The sequence below is a fragment of the Rhizophagus irregularis genome, chromosome 24 (assembly GCF_026210795.1).
Source record: "Rhizophagus irregularis chromosome 24, complete sequence".
Lineage (NCBI taxonomy): Eukaryota > Fungi > Glomeromycota > Glomeromycetes > Glomerales > Glomeraceae > Rhizophagus > Rhizophagus irregularis.
The window spans coordinates 683,801-701,477 of NC_089452.1; the positions used below are offsets into that span (position 1 = coordinate 683,801).

At 25.4% G+C, this 17,677-nt stretch overlaps 2 protein-coding genes across 2 annotated transcripts; one reads left to right on the top strand and one right to left on the bottom strand.

Moving 5' to 3' along the window:
* Window positions 1-501: 501 nt before the first annotated feature.
* OCT59_015873 (uncharacterized protein) lies at window positions 502-2,461 on the top strand (the record flags this gene model as incomplete). Its single annotated transcript, XM_066132103.1, has 8 exons — window positions 502-1,020; window positions 1,080-1,175; window positions 1,252-1,347; window positions 1,415-1,499; window positions 1,558-1,656; window positions 1,726-2,079; window positions 2,155-2,218; window positions 2,284-2,461. The coding sequence occupies 8 exons, from the start codon at window positions 502-504 to the stop codon at window positions 2,459-2,461; spliced, it is 1,491 nt and encodes a 496-aa protein (XP_066003127.1).
* Window positions 2,462-9,137: 6,676 nt separating this feature from the next.
* Window positions 9,138-16,681, bottom strand: OCT59_015874 (uncharacterized protein; the record flags this gene model as incomplete). The annotated part of the gene is made up of 18 exons (XM_066132104.1): window positions 9,138-9,388; window positions 9,884-9,998; window positions 10,075-10,398; window positions 10,465-10,836; window positions 10,919-11,311; window positions 11,386-11,781; window positions 11,856-12,242; window positions 12,320-12,676; window positions 12,753-13,121; window positions 13,198-13,572; window positions 13,639-14,019; window positions 14,105-14,440; window positions 14,518-14,901; window positions 14,977-15,345; window positions 15,417-15,585; window positions 15,754-15,788; window positions 15,859-16,269; window positions 16,334-16,681. 18 exons carry the CDS (start codon window positions 16,679-16,681, stop codon window positions 9,138-9,140), a joined length of 5,772 nt encoding a protein of 1,923 aa, XP_066003128.1.
* Window positions 16,682-17,677: the final 996 nt, after the last annotated feature.

Here is a 17,677-nt window from a genome sequence, read left to right on the forward strand (position 1 = left end):
ACTTTTTTTTGGACTATTTATTCAAATTATTAATTATTAAAATTGTAACTTATAAAAAAGGTTTATATAAGATATTAAAGAATTGTAAATTTAAAGTTACATTGAAAAAAAATTTATATGATTAATATTTTTTTTAACCAAGTATTTCATATATTAGAATTTGTTTGAACTTGATGTGATTTTATAATTATGTAATAATTCATATACTATACTAAATTTGTCAAACAAACTATAAAATAGCTTATACTTTATACTATACTAAATTTGTCAAACAATATATTTACGAAAGTATAATATTAACTATAAAATAGCTTATACTTTATACTATATTAAATTTGTCAAACAATATATTTACGAAAGTATAATATTAACTATAAAATAGCTTATACTTTATACTATATTAAATTTGTCAAACAATATATTTACGAAAATATATTTATTTTTCTTTCAAAATCTCTTAACAACTGAAATAAATACTTTTATTTTTTTTATTTTTAAAATATGGGAAAATACAAAAAACCTGCTATACGAAATAAAAAGAAACTTGTTGATGAAATAAGTGATCCTGAAATGGCTTATATGAAACGTCAACTAGAAATATTAAAAGCTGATAATGAACGGTTGCGAAAAGAACGACTTAAAAATGACCAAAACTCCAGTAAAACTTTAGCTTTAACTGTAGCAAGCATTGGTAAAAATTCTAAAGCTAAACATATTAATAACCATAAAAAATCAAATAAGGAGATTAGTGACTCTGAAACTAATATTTCAAATAATCAAAAAGTATACAAATATAACAAAACACGTAAAATTATTAATGTTTCAGAAAATTCTGAGACAGATGAGTTGACTTATAAGCAAGTATTAAAGAAGCGCAAACATCGCAAAAACAAACAAGCAAATAAAGTAACAACTATATCTAGTGATTCTGAAACAAATAATGAACAAATATTATTAAAAAAATATAAAAAGAAAATAAATGATAATGAAAGTGATATTGAAGATATGTCAATTTCTCAAGTAAGGTTTTTTTTTTTAATTTATAATTGCAAATATTAAACTAAACATTTTTTTTAAAGAAAACGAAAACACCAATTGCAAAACCAACTAACTTGAAATGGTATGATCTGCCAAAGCTATTGTCACTTGATAATAAAGTTTATGCATCGTATAGAGTAAGTTTAAGATATTATTTAATTATATCCAAATATTCTATGATGCATTGTTATAATATTATCATTATTATTTTAGAGTGCTATGCGTGAATTTATAGCAGAAAAATGGAATGGAAATACTCCAGAATATCGCAAGATAAGTATGACTAAAAAACGCTATTTGGTTGAAAAGGTATATCAGTTTAATGATATTATAATTGACATAACAATAACAATTAAGTAATAACAAATTATTTTAGCACAAATCAAATAATCCAGATTTTCCATTATCAATTGGTGATTGGGCTATTCAAATGATGATGCGTCGTGCTATTAATCAACAGCGTATGTTGATTAAACATAATTTTTTAAAGTTTATTACTTATTTATTTTATATTTTTAGGTAAAGTAGAAAGAAAAGTTACAAAGAATGTTAAGCATTCTCGTGTTATGAAAAGTAAAGTGATGGTAGCTAAGACTAATAAATCTAATAAAATTCATGGTATGTATATAATATATATTATTTGATTATTATTTATTAATTTATATATTAAATCTCCATTTAATTAAGATTCAGTATCAGAAGATGCCGATGCTACCAATGATGAGGATGCCGATACTAATAATGATGAAGATGCCGATACTAACAATAATGAAGATGCCAATACTAATAATGATGAAGATGCCAATACTAACAATGATGAAGATTCTGATACTAATAATGATGAAGATGCCGATACTAATAATGATGAGGATGCCGATACTAATAATGATGAAGATGCCGATACTGAAGAAGATGCCAATATTAACAATGGTGAAGATGCTGGTAATGTTGAAGACACTGATACTACTAATTATGAAGATGCAAATAGTGTAAACGATAATAAAAATACTAATTCAAATACTAATAACAATAAATATAAAGGTAAGGTTTTATAATTTTATATTTTAAAAGTATGATTGCCGACCTGAATTAATTTTCTCCATTAAAAATAAAAAGACGATTCAAGATCCATTAATAAAAAATTGGATACCAAAAAGTCTAGAAGAATTTTAAAAATGCGGTATGTAAAAGATTATATAATAGTAAATTTTATAGAAATTTTATTAACTAATAATAATTTTATAGACAAGATATAGTTAATTCTAATAATTCCGAAATTCAAAAAAGTAAATATGGACGAAAGGTTAATAATAGCAAAAGGAGTATGCAAGAAGCAGATCAAGGCGAGGATACGCAAGAAAATCAAAAATCTAATAGACGATCTAAAAGAATAGCCAACAAGTTAGCTAATAGTAATACTTAATAAAAATACAGATTCAATATAAAATTGATATAATTATCACACATTTCATTATGTATAATAATAGTATAAATACAACGCAGATTTAATATAAAAATAACATAATTATTGCACATTTTATTATATATAATAATAACATAAATATAACACAGATTTAATACAAAATTAACATAATTATTCTGCATTTTTTATTAACACAAATTGGTGCATTTTCAGACATTTATAAGACAAAATATTATACATAATTTTGATACAAATTTAACACATTTTTTTTTTATAGGGGGGGCGACACGTTATCATTGTGCTAACTCCCCAAATTTTTATTCAGAAAATAATTTTTAAATAAGCACTTAATAATTTCATTGTTAAAGTAATAATAGATTAATTAACAGGTTTTGTCTTTTTGATAATAACTTATCAAATGTCATACGAAGTTGAAATGTTTGGTTTTCTTTATCAAATTTTTTAGATGCATCTCTCATTTCTTTTCCTTATAACTAAATTTTTCTTCTTCCCCTATAATAAAAAACACCAAAATTCAAGTATTTATACTAATTCATCAGCTTTTGAATTTTTAGACAAAAAGCATTTTGAAGATATTTTAATGTTATTTACAACAAACATAGAATAATAAATTTTATAAAATAGCTACTTCATTAATTGAATTTTAATTTTATTAAAGGTATAAATTAATATAAATAAAAAATAAATTACGTAATTTAGTTTAATATGTTTAATATGTGAAATTGTAATTGTGTTAATTGTGTTCAAAAAAAAACAATTGTTTCAATTAAAATAAATAAAATGTAATAATTGTAAAATGATAAATTTATTTTTCATTTAATAAAAAAAATTAAGAAAATGTTACGCAAAAAGTAAATTAAATAAATATAATAAACATAAAATTTAATTTTTCTATTAATTTATTTATTATATCAAAAAATTCATTTTTATTTTTATTTTTTTTTTGTAACCACATTATTCCCAACATTCATATTCCCGACACTTATTATCCATTTAAGTGCAATACAATTATTAAATATAATAAGACACTAACCAACTACCCGGATAAATCTAGGGTAAAACTAGGGATGCATCCAGGGTAACTACCCAGGGGTTTTGATCAGTACGGCGCTTCATAATGATGCTATATATTTCCTTTTTTGAAAATTAGTAGAAAATATAATTCTGACCAGAATTATTTATACTCATAATTTTGCATTTCCTAAAATGGATGATGACCTGTTCAAAAATCCTGAAATTTAAATGACGTCATTTCCGGCCATTCCAACATTATTATTATTTTTCTTCTTCTTCTTTATAACGATTAACAAATAAATCAATGAAATACGTAAGATTATTAGAGCGCCACAAAATAGGGTTTAAAGATTCAATAGAAAGATCTATAGATGGTAGTAGTCATTTAGCATGGTTGTCATCATTATACTCGCCCATAACACCATTCACGCCCGAAATAACAGTGTCAGAAAATAAGAAATATAATTATCAGTTATTGTTTAAAAATTAAAACTAGGAAACGGGAACCGTTGTAAGTCCGGAGCGAAAAACTAAAATTTGAGATTTCATTGGGTGATGATCACGTGCGGACAGAGAATTCACGTGATCTTTTTATTTCATAGTGCGTAGACATGTCGCTTCGCTCCGGACAATTATACATCAACAATGGCAAGATGTTGAAATTTAATAAGCAAGGCTAGGTACCAAAATAAAAGAGTGGATGAATGATAAGTGAAAATTATTAAGTTTAATAATTACTTAATTACAAAAATTAGATTTAATATTTTAAGGTTTTAAATTTTATTAATTTTGGAATAATTATATTAAAAAAAAATTATTTGAGAATCTACTAAAAATAATGTTATTTATTGGAAAAACTCTTCACCCCAAAATCCTTGTGTTGATCCAAAGATTTAATTTGGCTAGTGGAGATTTAGTTATGAAATTTATGAAATTTGTAATCATAATTGTAAGATAGAAAATATATGTTAATTTTGACGTGTATATTTTTTAAGTCTCAGAACACAGTAATTTATGTAAAAATATCTAGTAATATATAGTGATTTTTTATAACACTTCGCAAAATATTAATGTCTTATTACAAAATTAATATTTCTTATCGGTCTTTAATATGTTTTTTGCAAAAATCTGCACTTGACATTAAAACCAAATAAAATTTTGAAAATACTAAACTAAAATACTATAAAGTAATATGAATAACAAAGAAAAATTACGTGTTAATCCATGCAGAAAATCAGTAATGACCGATTTTGTCATCATTAAAAATTGGCATAATTTATTTTCCTGTCAATTAAATTTTGGACATTGTAGAGGTTGGAACTGACCAAAAAAACCTTAATCGATTAATAATCGATTAACCAAGGGCCCTAATCGATTAATAATCGATTAATATTAAAATATTAAAAATTTTTTTTTTTTGACCGCAGATTGCACCAAATTGTTTTTGATCATACATTTAGTTATAGGAAAGTCTTATTTATTATTATTATCATTAAAAAATTAATACAAATTCTTCCAAGTTCGGAGAACACGTGACCAAAAATTCACAGCTCTGGGCCGCATTAGATAATTTGACCAGAATTATGGGTTGATAATTTTAATCGATTAACCGATTTTTGAGATACTTTAATCGATTAACCGTCTTAGTCGATTAATTAATCGATTAACCTTAATCGATTCCAAACTCTAGGACATTGAGCACTACGAAGAATATTTTCAACTTTTAAGTTCTGCTGCTTGTCGTTGCTCCTTTTGAAACTCATTAACTATAGTATAGATTTCTATAAGTGTTTGATTAACCTAAAGTTACTCAGCTTCCAGCGACGATGCCAATTTTCAATATAATTTTGTGTTTTTGGAGCACCTATCTCCACTAAGTCATGTACAGACTATAGCTGTGGTGAGAAAAGAGGCGAGGCATACATGAGTTATATCTCCATTTTCACTATTTTTCTATTTGCATTTTTTATTTTTGTTTCTTATATTTAATGAACACCTTACTAACTTATTCTACTTTTTATTACTTTATGGATTTTAATTCTTTTAACTATCTCCCTTAGTCCCTTTTTGTCCTTTATTTTTCCGTATATTTTCATTTTTAATATCTCCCTTTCATACTCATCATTTTTTATATCTTTCTTAATTTCTCGTTATCTTCCTTCGTCTCTTATTACCTTTTACGTTTCCATTCGTTTCAGTCATCATTTTTTTTGCACCTTTCTTCATCTTCATTTTTTTTCACGCCTCTCATCATTGTTTATCATCTCCATTTATCCATCATCTTTTTACATTTTCTTTCTTTCCTCATCATTTTTTTTTTACGTCTTCCTTCGTCATCATCTTTTTGCATCTCCATTTGCCTCACATCATTTTTTTGCATCTCTATTCATCTCTTATTCTCTTTTTGAATCTCTATTCATTTCCCATCTTATTTTTTACATCTCATTTCATCCCATCATTTTTTTCATTTCTTTTACATCCTTATTCACCTCTCATCATTTATTTATATCTCTCTTCGTCCCCCATTATTTTTTTTACTTTTATTTATTATCTCATATATTTTTTAAGTTTCCTTTATGTCCTATCACGGTTTGACATCTCCATTCGTTTCCATCCTGTTTTTATATTTCAATTCATCTCAATCATTTTTTTAATCTCTATTTAGTATCTTAATTTTCTTAATCTCTCTTTATATTTTACCATTTTTATCAAGATTTCCTTTTTTTTTTTGTATACCTATGTTATTTTTTAGTTTGGTTAAGTATGAATTTGATAATATTTTATTTTCTAATCAATGATTAACGTTATCGTTTAATATTGCATGTACCAATTAAAATAGTTATTTTTTATAAATATTTTTGTGAAAATGTATTTTCTGCAGCAAAAAATTAACAAACTAAAGAAAATTAGAAAATCCAAAATTAGCTAACCGTCACCTCGCCTGGGTTTTTTTTTCAAATATGTCACATGATGTACAATATATAGTAATTTATTAATCGGTCGATGGCTGATTTTTTTTAACTTAGCTAATTTACTTAAAATTTTATTGCGAAGATATTTTTAAAAAGAATTTTTTGCAAACATATTTATTCAAAATAATCTTATTTAATTTATTTAATGAAATTTTATTTGCAAATATTAAAATTTAAGCCACACATTTACGATTTTAAAGAAAAAATCACCATATTTATTTTTAATGAAGTGATATAAACCAAAAAAAACAATAACAACGGACGCAAAAATTACCTTCTTGATCCGTGTAACCATATCATCACCCCACCGCATAAATAAATAAAAAATATAAGTAAATTACAATGTTCAAGGAGAAAGATGTTAATAAAAAAATGGGTAATGGAAAGTAATAGAAGATGAAGAAGAGTAATAAGGAAGTGATAGGAAACAAAAGGAGGAATAGGACATGATGAGAGATGAAAAGGAGAAATAGGACATGATGAGAGATAAAAAGGAGTGATGGGAGACGAAAAGAAGTGATAGGAGATGAAGGGGAGTGATGAGAGACGATAATGAGTGATGAGAGACGTGAAGAAGTGATGGGAGACAAAAAGAAATGATGGGAAGTAAACAGGAGAGAAAAAGAGATAATAGAAGATGAAAAGTTGTAATAGAAAATAATGGGTGACGAAAGGATGGAATAATGAAAAGCAATACAAAAAATAAAAAAATGATCATGATAGGAGGTTGGGTAATGATAGAAAACCAAGTAAAAAAAAATCCATAAAAACCATAAAATAAAAAAAAATGTAGTTAGTAAGAAGATAGAAACGAAATAAAAAAAAATAAATAAATAAATAAACATACCTTTATTAATTGTAGAACCGAAAGAACTAAAATATCTAAAAAAAAAAAAGAAATAAAATTAGTGAAAACCGAAATATGAAACAGAACAAAATAAAAAAAATAAAAAAATGAGTAAGAAACGAAACGTAAGGTGAAAAACAACTGAACCTTAATTGCAGAACCTGAAGGACTAAAGGACCTAAAAATAATGAAATAGAGTAGTAAGAAACAAAGTATAAGCAGAATGTAAGTAAGAGATAAAAATAAAAGAAAGAAAAATACCTTGAGACTGAAAGAACCGAGGAAACGAACCTATACTGAAAACGAGATTCGATAAACAAGTTAAACATGACGCGATCATGTGGCCAATATGGCCAATCAGAATATTAAATCTGTCACATGATCGAAGACCCAGGCGATGATCGTCCAGGCGACGGTTAGCAATTTCCAAATAAATTTATTAATTTTAATTTAGAGAGTGAGTTAACTCGGGGCAAGTTGGCAAAATTAAAAAAGAATATATAATTAATTAATCACTTCAATTATAGTATTAAAGTTAAGTAATCTGCATTAAGCAAGTTTGCGTAAATCATTCATCTTATTAAGATTTAATAATAAATTTATTCATCTTTTAATGCAAACAATTATAATGAGATTACGTTTCAAAGCCAAATAATGATTGAACCTTTTGTGCTACCATAAATATTCTAAGCATATATAAGAAGTTCCTTATTATTTTTCCATTACACTCGCTAAACTAAAAATTCATAAAAAAAGTTTTAATACATGCCCGGGGATTCTAATACATAAATATGTATATTGAAGTTAATATTTAGCAGATTTTATTTATTATTACGGACCCAGGTGATATTAATGTCAACCAGTTTTTTTTGGTATTGTGAATAAAATTTATGGCAAAACATAAATAATTTATTTTCTGAATTTGATATGGTCTTCTGCTGTAACGGTCCTTTTAAAATATTTGCTAAATTTCTCGCCATCAAGAGGTCAGATTACCACCATTGGATTCTCTTGATCGTATGGTTCGAATGATAATATCTGTGTAACAAAGACAGTTCAAGTATAATGTTTTAAAAATCAATTTTATATTGTACGAAAGATAACGATAAAAGACAATCATTTCCAAAAGCAATATAACATTCAATAACATTATCACATAGTTGTAAGAAATCCAATAGTCTTAATTTTGTTTTAATAATTTTGTTTTAATACAAGCCCTGGTTTATAGAGAAAATGAACCACATTTTGAAAATTTCTGTGGTAAATTGATAAATTTGGAGATTTTTGCAGAGTGTTTATAAAAATATGAAAATTTCAGTTAACAATTCAATATTATTACATATACTAAAATCATGATAATTTGTGCAATTGACAACAAATGAATCAATAGTAGCAAAAATAATATACAGTATCTATTAATTTTTGTGAAAATTAAACAATTTTCTTTGCTTCAGTTAAGGTAAGTGAATTCTTTCTGATGTCACGTTAGAGAGATGGTAACAGTGGACTTTTAACAATCAAAATCAATCATTGATAATAAATTATGATACTTCATCAATAAATTATAATACTTCATTTTTTCAGTTAAAACAAATAATCATGTATCCAGTATTTGCTAACAATAAATTAAGTTCACTACTGTGATTTAATTTGCCCAATTACAAACTGATTTATTTACTTAAAATAAAACTTACATTTACAGTGTTGGACAAAAAATTATTCATTTCATTACAAATGTTCTATAACTAAGCAATTATATTTGAAATATCAAATAAATAAATTTGTAAAATTAATCATGTGCAATATGATGCTTATTTTGCATCTAATTTAGATTATTAGTAATTGCACAATCTAAGCATTCAGAATTGTCATCATTATATTTTGGGAGATCTTCTGTGAATGGATTAAGTAATCGAGATGTATAAATAGCTTGAGGATGAGTAGTTATTTGTCTATCCCCCTTTAATGAAGAGAGATGTAACTTTCTATATTCCTCTGCTTTTTCAATTTCTAATTTATTATTTACAATCAATGAAAGTGAGTGATCTAATTCATTGATATCAGGCCTATTTTCTAGATTTAAATCCCAACATTTGTTCATTAACTTAATATAAGTTATTGGCATTTCCAGCTCATTGATTTCAGGCCTAATTCCATTACAAATATCTAATGCTAAATGATGATCATGTGCACAATCGCCAAAAGGTTGTCTTTCAGCTGCTACAAAATACATAATCATACCAAAGCTATAGATATCTGCTGCTTTAGTGTAAGGTTTTCCTCTTAATACTTCAGGGGCCACATAAGGCATAACTCCATAGATATTATTTTGATTGATATCATCAACTTTTCTACATAATCCCATATCTGTAATATATATTCTACTATTTTGTTTTGAAGAAAGATTGCCAAATAATATATTTCCTGTATGAAAATCTTGATGTACTATTTTTTTACGATGAAGTTCTCTAAGTCCACTAGCAATATAACGTAATATTTGCATCTTATCTTTCCAATTAAAGTATTTATAATTCTCATTTATATTTAACCAATTATTAAAACTTCCACCTTCTGCATGGTGAAGAACAACAATATAATTTTTTGTATTTGGATCTTGAGATATTCCATATGTATTCATAATTTTACTATTACTAAGAGCCATTTTAGTTGAATATGCCTTAACCTATTAAATATTTATTATATAAAGTGTAAGTATATTGAAAATCATCGAAAAATTTATGAAAAAAAGTATTTCATACCTCATTTAGCAATTCATTAATAGGATGTTGTGAATTGTCCAAACATTTTAATGCAACTTTGAAATCTTTCCACATTGCTGAATATACTGTAGAAAAACCACCTTTACCTATTTCCTTAATTTCATTAAACTGATTATATGGTATCCATTCAAATATTGCATCAGGAAAACTACTAATTTTCTCCTGTTTTTCTTGTATGAAATTATCAATTGTTTCATTTCCACTAATCCGGGTAAGAACCAAAATATAATCACTTGTATCTGGATTTTGAGATATTCCATACAATACAAAAAACTTGTCATTTTTTGTTGAATATTTTTTAGCCTAAAACCATAAACAGAAAATTAGCATTATATTAAAAAATGTGATAATACTTATATAAATTTATACCTCATTTATTAGAGAATAATCAACAGGATCCTGCAAGTTATGCAAACATTTTAAAGCAACTTCTTTATTTGAATCTCTTGTACAATTACCATAATGTAATGGGCCATTCTTCCATATTGCAAAATATATGGTTATAGAACCATTTTTGCATGTTTCTTTAATTTCATTAAATTGATTGTATGGTATCCATTCAAATACTACATCATCATCAGAATTAACATTTAATTGCCTTTCTTGAATGAATTCATCAATTTTTTCATTTCCACTCAGCATAAGATAATTTTGAACTAAAATATAATCATTTGTATCTGGATTTTGAGATATTCCATATAATACAAGAAACTTGTCATTTTTTGTTGAATAATTTTTAGCCTAAAACCACGAATAGGAAATTACATTATATCAAAAAATGTGATAATAAACATAATATATTTATATTTATTTAAATTCATACCTCATTTATTAGAGAATCATCAATAGGATTTTGCAAGTTATGCAAACATTTTAAAGCAACTTCTTTATTTGAATCTCTTTTATACTTATAATATTTATCATATTCATCATCATAATATAATGGGCCATTCCTCCATATTGCTGAATATACAGTTATAGAGCCATTTTTACCTGTTTTTCTAATTTCATTAAACTGATTGTATGGTATCCATTCAAATACTACATCATTAGACTTATTAATTTTTAATTGCCTTTCTTGAATGAATTCATCAATTTTTTCATTTCCACTCAGCATAAGATAATTTTGAATTAAAATATAATCATTTGTATCTGGATTTTGAGATATTCCATATAATACAAAAAACTTGTTATTTTTTGTTGAATATTTTTCAGCCTAAACCATAAATAGGAAATTACATTATATTAAAAATGTGATAATAAACATAATATATTTATATAAATTCATACCACATTTATTAGAGAATCAATAGGATTTTGCAAGTTATGCAAACATTTTAAAGCAACTTCTTTATTTGAATCTCTTTTACACTTATAATAAGATTTATTATATTCATCATCATAATATAATGGGCCATCCTTCCATATTGCTGAATATACAGTTATAGAACCATTTTTGCCTGTTTCTCTAATTTCATTAAACTGATTGTATGGTATCCATTCAAATACTACATCATCATAGGATGTAACATTTAATTGCCTTTCTTGAATAAATTCATCAATTTTTTCATTTCTGCTTGTCCATATATAATTATTTTGAACTAAAACATAATCATTTGTATCTGAATTTTGAGATACTCCATATAATACAATAAATTTGTCATTTTTTGTTGAAGATTTTTCAGCCTAAAGCCATAAACAGAAAATCAACATTATATTAAAAAATATGATATAAACACAATATATTTATAAATTCATACCTCATTTATTAGAGAATCAATAGAATTTTGCAAGTTATGCAAACATTTTAAAGCAACTACTTTATTTGAATCTCTTGTATAATCTGAATCCAACTTATTTTTCTTGTATAATGGGCCATTTCTCCATATTGCTGAATATACAGTTATAGAACCATTTTTACCTGTTTTTCTAATTTCATTAAACTGATTGTATGGTATCCATTCAAATACTACATCATTATGCTTATTAATTATTAATTGTCTTTCTTGAATGAAATCGTCAATTTTTTTATTTCCACTTGTCCATATATAGTTATTTTGAACTAAAATATAATCACTTGTATCTGGATTTTGAGATATTCCATACAATACAAGACATTTGTCATTTTTTGTTGAATATTTTTTAGACTAAAGCAATAAACAGAAAATCAATATTATAATAAACAATGTGATAATAAATATAATATATTTATATAAATTTATACCTCATTTATTAGAGAATCAACAGGGTCTTGTAGGTTATGCAAATATTTTAAAGTAACTTTTTTATTTGAATCTCTTGTATATTTACCATAATATAATGGGCCATTCCTCCATATTGCTGAACACACAGTTATAGAACCATTTTTGCCTATTTCTTTTATTTCATTAAACTGATTGTATGGTATCCATTCAAATACTACATCATCATAGGAATTAATATTTAATTGTTTTTCTTGAATGAAGTCATTAATTTTTTTATTTCCACTAGTCCAGGTAAGAACCAAAACATAATCATTTGTATCTGGATTTTGAGATATTCCATACAATACAGGAAACTTACTTGTTGAATATTTTTTAGCCTAAAACCATAAACATAAAATCAATATTATATTAAAAAATGTGATAATAAACATGATATATTTATAGAATTTATACCTCATTTATTAAAAAATCAACAGGATTTTGTAGGTTATGCAAACATTTTAAAGTAACTTTTTTATTTGAATCTCTTGTATATTTACTATAATATAATGGGCCATACCTCCATATTGCTGAATATACAGTTGTAGAACCATTTTTGCCTGTTTCTCTAATTTCATTAAATTGATTATATGGTATCCATTCAAACACTACATCATCATAGGAAGTAACATTTAATTGTCTTTCTTGAATGAATTCATCAATTTTTTCATTTCCACTTAGAGTAAGATAATTTTGAACTAAAATATAATCACTTGTATCTGGATTTTGAGATATTCCATATAATACAAGAAACTTGTCATTTTTTGTTGAATATTTTTTAGTCTAAAATCATAAACAGAAATTAACATTATGTTAAAAAATATGATAATAAACATAATATATTTGTAGAATTTTATACCTCTTTTATTAGAGAATCAGGATTTTGTAGGTTATGCAAGCATTTTAAAACAACTTTTTTATTTGAATCTCTTGTATATTTACTATAATATAATGGGCCATACCTCCATATTGCTGAATATACAGTTGTAGAACCATTTTTGCCTGTTTCTCTAATTTCATTAAACTGATTGTATGGTATCCATTCAAATACTATATCATTAGATTTATTAATTTTTAATTGCCTTTCTTGAATGAATTCATCAATTTTTTCATTTCCACTCAGCATAAGATAATTTTGATAACTTTGAACTAAAATATAATCACTTGTATTAGGATTTTGAGATATTCCATACAATACAAGAAACTTGTTATTTTTTGTTGAATATTTTTTAGCCTAAAACCGTAAACAGAATATTAACATTATATTAAAAAATGTAATAATATTTACAGATATTCATACCTCATTTATTAGAGAATCAACAGGATTTTGCAAGTTATGCAAACATTTTAAAAAAACTACTTTATTTGAATCTCTTGTATACTTACAATAATTATAATTATAATGTAATGGGCCATGCCTCCATAATGCTGAATATACAGTCATAGAAATATTTTTACCTGTTTTTTTAATTTCACTAAACTGGCTATATGGTATCCATTCAAATACTACATCATCATGGGAAGTAGCATCTAATTGCCTTTCTTGAATGAATTCATCAATTTTTTCATTTCCACTCAGAATAAGATAATTTTGAACTAAAATATAATCACTTGTATCAGGATTTTGAGATATTCCATATAATACAAGAAACTTGCCATTTTTTGTTGAATATTTTTTAGCCTAAAACCAACAATCATTAACAGGAAATTAGCAACATATTAAAAAATGCAATAAGTAATGTAATAATATTTATAGAAATTTATACCTCATTTATTAGAGAATCAACAGGATTTTGAAAGTTATGCAAACATTTTAAAGCAACTTCTTTATTTGAATTTCTTGTATATTTACTATATAAAGGGTCATTCCACATTGCTGAATATACTGTTATAGAACCATTTTTACCTGTTTTTCTAATTTCATAAAACTGATTGTATGGTATCCAATATACTAAATCATAGGAATTAAGCCTTTCTTGAATGAAGCCATCAATTTTTTCATTTCCACTAGTCCAGGTAAGAACCAAAATATAATCATTCGTATCTGGATTTTGAGATATTCCATACAATACAGGAAACTTATTTGTTGAATATTTTTTAGCCTAAAACCATAAACAGAAAATCAGCATTATATTAAAAAATGTGATAATAAACATGATATATTTATAGAATTTTATACCTCGTTTATTAAAAAATCAACAGTGTTTTGTAGGTAATGCAAACATTTTAAAGCAACTTCTTTATTTGAATCTCTTGTATAATCTGAATCCAACTTATTTTTCTTGTATAATGGGCCATTCCTCCATATTGCTGAGTATACAGTTGTAGAACCATTTTTGCCTGTTTCTCTAATTTCATTAAACTGATTGTATGGTATCCATTCAAATACTGCATCATTAGACTTATTAATTTTTAATTGCCTTTCTTGAATAAATTCATCAATTTTGTCATTTCCACTCAGTATAAAATAATTTTGAATTAAAATATAATCATTTGTATCTGGATTTTGAGATATTCCATATAATACAAGAAACTTGTCATTTTTTGTTGAATATTTTTCAGCCTAAACAATAAATAGGAAATTACATTATATTAAAAAATGTGATAATAAACATAATATATTTATATAAATTCATACCTCATTTATTAGAGAATCAATAGGATTTTGCAAGTTATGCAAACATTTTAAAGCAACTTCTTTATTTGAATCTCTTTTATACTTATAATATTTATCATCATAATATAATGGGCCATTCTTCCATATTGCTGAATATACAGTTATAAAGCCATTTTTACCTGTTTTTCTAATTTTATTAAACTGGCTATATGGTATCCATTCAAATACTATATCATTATAGAAAGTAACATTTAATTGCCTTTCTTTAATGAAGCCATCAATTTTTTCATTTCCACTAGTCCAGGTAAGAACCAAAATATAATCATTCGTATCTGGATTTTGAGATATTCCATACAATACAAGAAACTTGCTTGGTGAATATTTTTTAGCCTAAAATCATTAAACAGAAAATCAGCATTAAATTAAAAAGTGTGATAATAAATGATTTATAGAATTTATACCTCATTTATTAGAGAATCAACAGGATTTTGCAAGTTATGCAAACATTTTAAAGCAATTTCTTTATTTGAATCTCTTGTATAATCTGAATCCAACTCATTTTTCTTGTATAATGGGCCATTCCTCCATATTGCTGAGTATACAGTTATAGAACCATTTTTACCTGTTTTTCTAATTTTATTAAATTGATTGTATGGTATCCATTCAAATACTACATCATCATAGGAATTAATATTTAATTGCCTTTCTTGAATGAAGCCATCAATTTTTTCATTTCCACTAGTCCAGGTAAGAACCAAAATATAATCATTTGTATCTGGATTTTGAGATATTCCATACAATACAAGAAACTTGCTTGGTGAATATTTTTTAGCCTAAAACCATAAACAGAAAATCAGCATTATATTAAAAAATGTGATAATAAATGATTTATAGAATTTATACCTCATTTATTAGAGAATCAACAGGATTTTGCAAGCTATGCAAACATTTTAAAGCAACTTCTTTATTTGAATCTCTTGTATAATCTGAATCCAACTTAGTTTTCTTGTATAATGGTCCATTCCTCCATATTGCTGAATACACACCATTTTTACCTGTTTGTTTAATTTTATCAAATTGCTTGTACGGTATCCATTCAAATACTATATCATTATAGTCACTTATTTCACTTATTTTCAATTGCATTTCTTGAATGAAATCATCAATTTTTTCATTTCCACTCGCCCAGTTTATGAGATTTATAAAATTATTTTGAACTAAAATATAATCATTTTTATCTGGATCTTGAGATATTCCGTATATTTTATGTTGGTCCTTATACTTATTTGTATGATTTGTTAAATACTTTTTAGTCTACAAAAAGAAAGAGATTAATATACTAAAAATAAAATATTAATAATATTAGAAAATTTCATACCTCATCTATTAGGAATTCAATCATATATTGGGAGCTATATAAGCAATTTAAAGTAACTTTTTTATTTGAGTTTCTTGTGTATTTGTCATTCCACCAATTCTTATATAATGGTCCGTCCTTCCATATTGCTGAATATCCTGTTATAAAACCATTTTTATTTATTTTTTTAATTTTAACAAATTGATTGTATGGTATCCATTCTAATACTATATCATGACGGTCTTCTATTTTCAATTGCATTTCTTGAATGAAATCATCAATTTGTTTTTTTCCGCTGGTCCTATTTGTAAAATTTTTTATTGAATATTTTAAATGATCCTTATTGTCTTCACTATCTTTAAAAGGCATTATTATTTAAACAGTTAAAAAATTTTTAGAATAAAATTTTATTCTTTAACGATATAAATAAAAAAATAAAAATAAATTTGCGCACAAAGGCGTATTCTCGCATGTGACAAACAAAGTCATGTTTGGGTCAACTATGATGATCTCCCGAGCAATATATAAATAGGTAACAAAGGATCGGCACTCATCTCTTCAGGGCAGAATTACGTAATTCTGCTGGAATTATTCAAAATAGGAAGGATTTACACATTATTGTTCATTCTACGCAAACTCTAATTCTTTTTGGCAACCCTTGTCTTTTATAAGTATTATTCATTTATTTTCTTTTCCTCATAGATTGGTTTAATAATAAAAACATTTTTTTCATTGTTTGATTGATTTCACAACTTTCTCTTATGCTTATGCTGAATATGGATACGCCAATTTCGTTTTCTGCCTCATACTTTCCATAAATTTTCACCTGGTGAACTCCAGTCATATATTCTCTTTGCTATTTCATCCTTTAATCATACTTCCAGCTCCTCATTACATTTGATTTTTATTTAACTAGCTACTTTTGCTCTTTCTTTCCCAATTTTCATTCAACAACTATCGTACTCTAGTATTTTCTACTACCGGTCCTTCAACCTTTCCTATCTCTCGTGCTACAGACTCTCTTGCTGCCTCTAAAAATATTTCTTTTGATGCAGAATTTTACAATTTCATCATTTTTCCGTAGTTCTGACTGTTTTAAATGTTTACATTCCTGTTGTATTTTCGTGATTTATCATGATAAAAGGTGTGTATATTTTATATAATTTATATATCATTAATAAATATTGTTATAAAGCTAAAAGAACGACCTAGTAATCATTCACAATCACATTACATTTTTATCACGTGACACTAATCAGTGACACTAAGAAAAAATCAAAAAAAAAATTGATTGGTATAGGGAACTAAAACAAATAAAACAAAAAATAAAAAAATCTATCATTGACTGATTCAACCATTCAAGAA